The following is a 4097-nucleotide window of genomic DNA, read 5'->3' as shown; positions in this document are numbered from 1 at the left end:
TGAAGTGAAGAGAGAGAGAGGGGGGGCTGTAGGGGGTCAGGGAGGGGGGAGGTAGATGGTCTGAGTTGTACCCCTGCTGGGCAGTGAAGAGAGAGAGAGAGGGGGGGGCTGTAGGGGGTCAGGGAGGGGGGAGGTAGATGGTCTGAGTTGTACCCCTGCTGGGCAGTGAAGAGAGAGAGAGAGAGGGGGGGGGGGCTGTAGGGGGTCAGGGAGGGGGGAGGTAGATGGTCTGAGTTGTACCCCTGCTGGGCAGTGAAGTGAAGAGAGAGAGAGGGGGGGGGGGGGGCTGTAGGGGGTCAGGGAGGGGGGGAGGTAGATGGTCTGAGTTGTACCCCTGCTGGGCAGTGAAGAGAGAGAGAGGGGGGGGGGTGCTGGGAGGGGGTCAGGGAGGGGGGAGGTTGATGGTCTGAGTTGTACCCCTGCTGGGCAGTGAAGTGAAGAGAGAGAGAGGGGGGGGGGGGGTATTGTTGTTCTGGTCAGGTCGGGTTGTGTGTTTTCTGAATGGCCAAGGGAAGCTGCATCAGTATGCATAAATCCAGCCGGGAGAGAGAGCAAGAGAGAGGCTTTAGTGGCAGAGTAGCACAGGGGAGGGAGGGGAGTGCTTTTGTTGAGGGAGGGAGGGAGGGAGGGAGGGAGGGGTGTAGCGGGGAACTGAGCTCGCTGCCTCTCTCACGCTCCCACTGGAGTTTAGTTTAACACTGGCTGCCCTGCCCTGCACTACAGGAGAGAGAACGAGAGAGACAGAGAGAGGGACAGTACAGGGGTGAAACTGGCGTGGCTCTGGACAAGGCTCTGGACATGCCAGTCCTACAGCAATGACTCAGCTGTCATCCACTGGACTTACACTGGATTTGATCTTTGCTGCTTGATGTGGCTTTTCTTCTTACCTAAATGTTGTCACTGGATAAGATGCACTCCCGAGCCAAGTCCAGGAGCTGTGACAACTACCTGAGCATTAAGGTCAGAACAGTTGGAGAATGGTCACCTAAAGTCAAATGTATTTTATTTTCTGCTGTTATTGAAGGCAGACTAAAACCTGGTAGTCAGTTAATGTCACAAGTCAGTACTGACCTGTGGGTTCTCTAAAACAGCTTGTGTTTCATGCAAATAATGGACTTAACAGACTAATACATGGACTGCTGGAGATTTACAACAGATTTCAGACTTTTGACGTTATTCAGTTCAGTTGATTGTCACTCTGGCAAACTGTCTTTCATATCCCCACTTACTTCCCAGTAGATGGTTTATTGTCTTCAGGACAGGTGAGCTACACGTCTGTTGTCAGGCTGTCTGTCTGTGTGTCTGTAGACGCTGCTCCACACAGTCAGAAAGTGTCCTTTACTTCCCAGATATCTAAGCAGCTGATATTTTGGTGTGTGTGTGTGTGTGTGTGTTTACCTGACAGTAACCTGACATAGAGAGATATATCATGTTATTGTAGACTTGACTAGTCAGTGTGATGTTCTATGGTATGTGCTTGATGTATTGATATGTAGGCTTATATCTTCAATTCTTCACGCTATTCAAGTAGATTTTTACAATTCATTGAATGCAAGTTTGTTTCTGAATGTTGTTTTTGTAGCTGTATTGATGACTTGATGGGGTTGGAATTCTGTCAGGTGCGAAGTTACAGGCTGTCCATCTCTCTCGCTCTCTCTCTCTCTCTCTCTCTCTCTCTCTCTCTCTCTCTCGCTCTCTCTTTCTCTCTCTCTCTCTCTCTCTCTCTCTCTCTTGCTCTCTCTCTCTCTCTCTTGCTCTCTCTCTCTCGCTCTCTCTCTCTCGCTCTCTCGCTCTCTCTATCTCTCGCTCTCTCTATCTCTCAATTATTCAATTAATTCAATGGCTTTATTGGCATGGGAAACATATGTTTACATTGCCAAAGCAAGTAAAATAGATAATAAACAAACGTGAAATAACAATAAAAATTAACAGTTAAAATTACACTTATAGAAGTTCCAAAATAATTAAAACATTTCAAGTGTCATGTCTATATATACAGTGTTGTAGCGATGTGCAAATAGTTAAAGTACAAAGGGAAAATAAATGAACATAAATATGGGTTGTATTTACATTGGTGTTAGTTCTTCACTGGTTGCCCTTTTCTTGTGGCAACAGGTTCACAAATCTTTCTGCTGTGAGGCACACTGTGGTATTCCACCCAGTAGATATGGGAGTTTATCAAAATTGGGGTTGTTTTTGAATTCTTTGTGGATCGGTGTAATCTGAGGGAAATATGTGTCTCTAATATGGTCATACATTTGGCAAGAGGTTAGGAAGTGCAGCTCAGTTTCCACCTCATTTTGTGGGCAGTGTGCACATAGTCTGTCTTCTCTTGAGAGCCAGGTCTGCCTACGGTGGCCTTTCTCAATAGCAAGGCTATGCTCACTGAGTCTGTACATAGTCAAAGCTTTCCTTAAGTTTGAGTCAGTCACAGTGGTCAGGTATTCTGCCACTGTATATTCTCTGTTTAGGGCCAAATAGCATTCTAGTTTGCTCAGATTTTTTGTTAATTCTTTAAATTGTGTCAAGTAATTATCTTTTAGTTTTCTCATGATTTGGTTGGGTCTAATTGTGTTACTGTCCTGGGGCTCTGTGGGGTCTGTTTGTGTTTGTAACAGAGCCCCAGGACCAGCTTGCTTAGGGGACTCTTCTCCAGGTTCATCTCTCTGTAGGTGATGGCTTTGTTATGGAAGGTTTGGGAATTGCTTCCTTTTAGGCGGTTGTAGAATTTAACGTCTCTTTTCTGGATTTTGATAATTAGCGGGTATCGGCCTAATTCTGCTCTGCATGCATTATATGGTGTTTTACGTTGTACACAGAAGATATTTTAGCAGAATTCTGCATGCAGTCTCGATTTGGTGTTTGTCCCATTTTGTGAATTCTTGATTGGTGAGCGGACCCCAGACCTCACAACCGTGAATGGCAATGGGTTCTATAACTGATTCAAGTATTTTTAGCCAGATCCTAATTGGTATGTCGAAATTTATGTTCCTTTTGATGGCATAGAAGGCTCTTCTTGCCTTGTCAGCTCGTTCACAGCTTTGTGGAATTTACGTTCGGCACTAATGTTTAGGCCGAGGTATGTATAGTTTTTTGTGTGCTTTAGGGCAACAGTGTCTAGATGGAATTTGTATTTGTGGTCCTGGCAACTGGACCTTTTTTGCAACACCCTTATTTTGGTCTTACTGAGATTTACTGTCAGGGCCCAGGTCTGTGCAGAATCTGTGCAGAAGATCTAGGTGCTGCTGTAGGCCCTCCTTGGTTGGGGACAGAAGCACCAGATCATCAGCAAACAGTAGACATTTGACTTCAGATTCTAGTAGGGTGAGGCCGGGTGCTGCAGACTGTTCTAGTGCCCTCGCCAATTCGTTGGTATACAGTTGAAGTCGGACGTTTACATACACTTAGGTTGGAGTCATTAAAACTAGTTTTTCAACCACTCCACAAATGTCTTGTTAACAAACTAAAGTTTTGGCAAGTTGGTTAGGACATATACTTTGTAAATGACACAAGTAATTTTTCCAACAATTGTTTACAGACAGATTATTTTACTTATAATTCACTGTATCCCAATTCCAGTGGGTCAGAAGTTTACTGGGCCTTTAAACAGCTTGGAAAATTCCAGAAAATTATGTCATGGCTTTAGAAGCTTCTAATAGGCTAATTGACATAATTTGAGTCAATTTGAGCTGTACCTGTGGATGTATTTCAAGGCCAACCTTCAAACTCAGTGCCTCTTTGCTGGACATCATGGGAAAATCAAAAAAAATCAGCCAAGACCTCAGAAAAAATGCAAATTAATTACTTAAAAATCATACAATGTGATTTTCTGGATTTTTGTTTTCGATTCCGTCTCTCACAGTTGAAGTGTACCTATGATAAAACATTACAGACCTCTACATGCTTTGTAGGTAGGAAAACCTGCAAAATCGGCAATGTATCAAAATACTTGTTCTCCCCACTGTATGTCTGGAGGAAAAAGGGGGAGGCTTGCAAGCCAAAGAACACCATTCCAACCGTGAAGCCCCCGGGGGTGGCAGCATCATGCTGTGGAGGTGCTTTGCTGCAGGAGGGACTGGTGGACTTCACAAAATAGA

General features: G+C 44.8%; 1 protein-coding gene across 2 annotated transcripts in view; it reads left to right on the top strand.

Annotated features, from left to right (window-relative positions):
* The first annotated feature begins 687 nt into the window (after nucleotides 1–687).
* zgc:158766 (uncharacterized protein LOC100009641 homolog) overlaps nucleotides 688–4097 on the top strand; it is an 81932-nt gene continuing 78522 nt past the window's right edge. For both annotated transcript variants that reach the window (XM_055903092.1, XM_055903091.1), the window contains exon 1: nucleotides 688–960. In XM_055903092.1, coding sequence (XP_055759067.1) covers nucleotides 892–960 — 69 coding nt within the window. In that variant the 5' untranslated portion in view covers nucleotides 688–891. The remainder of the gene's footprint in view (nucleotides 961–4097) is intronic.

Source organism: Salvelinus fontinalis, chromosome 38 (genome assembly GCF_029448725.1).
Source record: "Salvelinus fontinalis isolate EN_2023a chromosome 38, ASM2944872v1, whole genome shotgun sequence".
Taxonomy (NCBI): domain Eukaryota; kingdom Metazoa; phylum Chordata; class Actinopteri; order Salmoniformes; family Salmonidae; genus Salvelinus; species Salvelinus fontinalis.
This window is presented reverse-complemented; position numbering and strand designations above follow the sequence as displayed.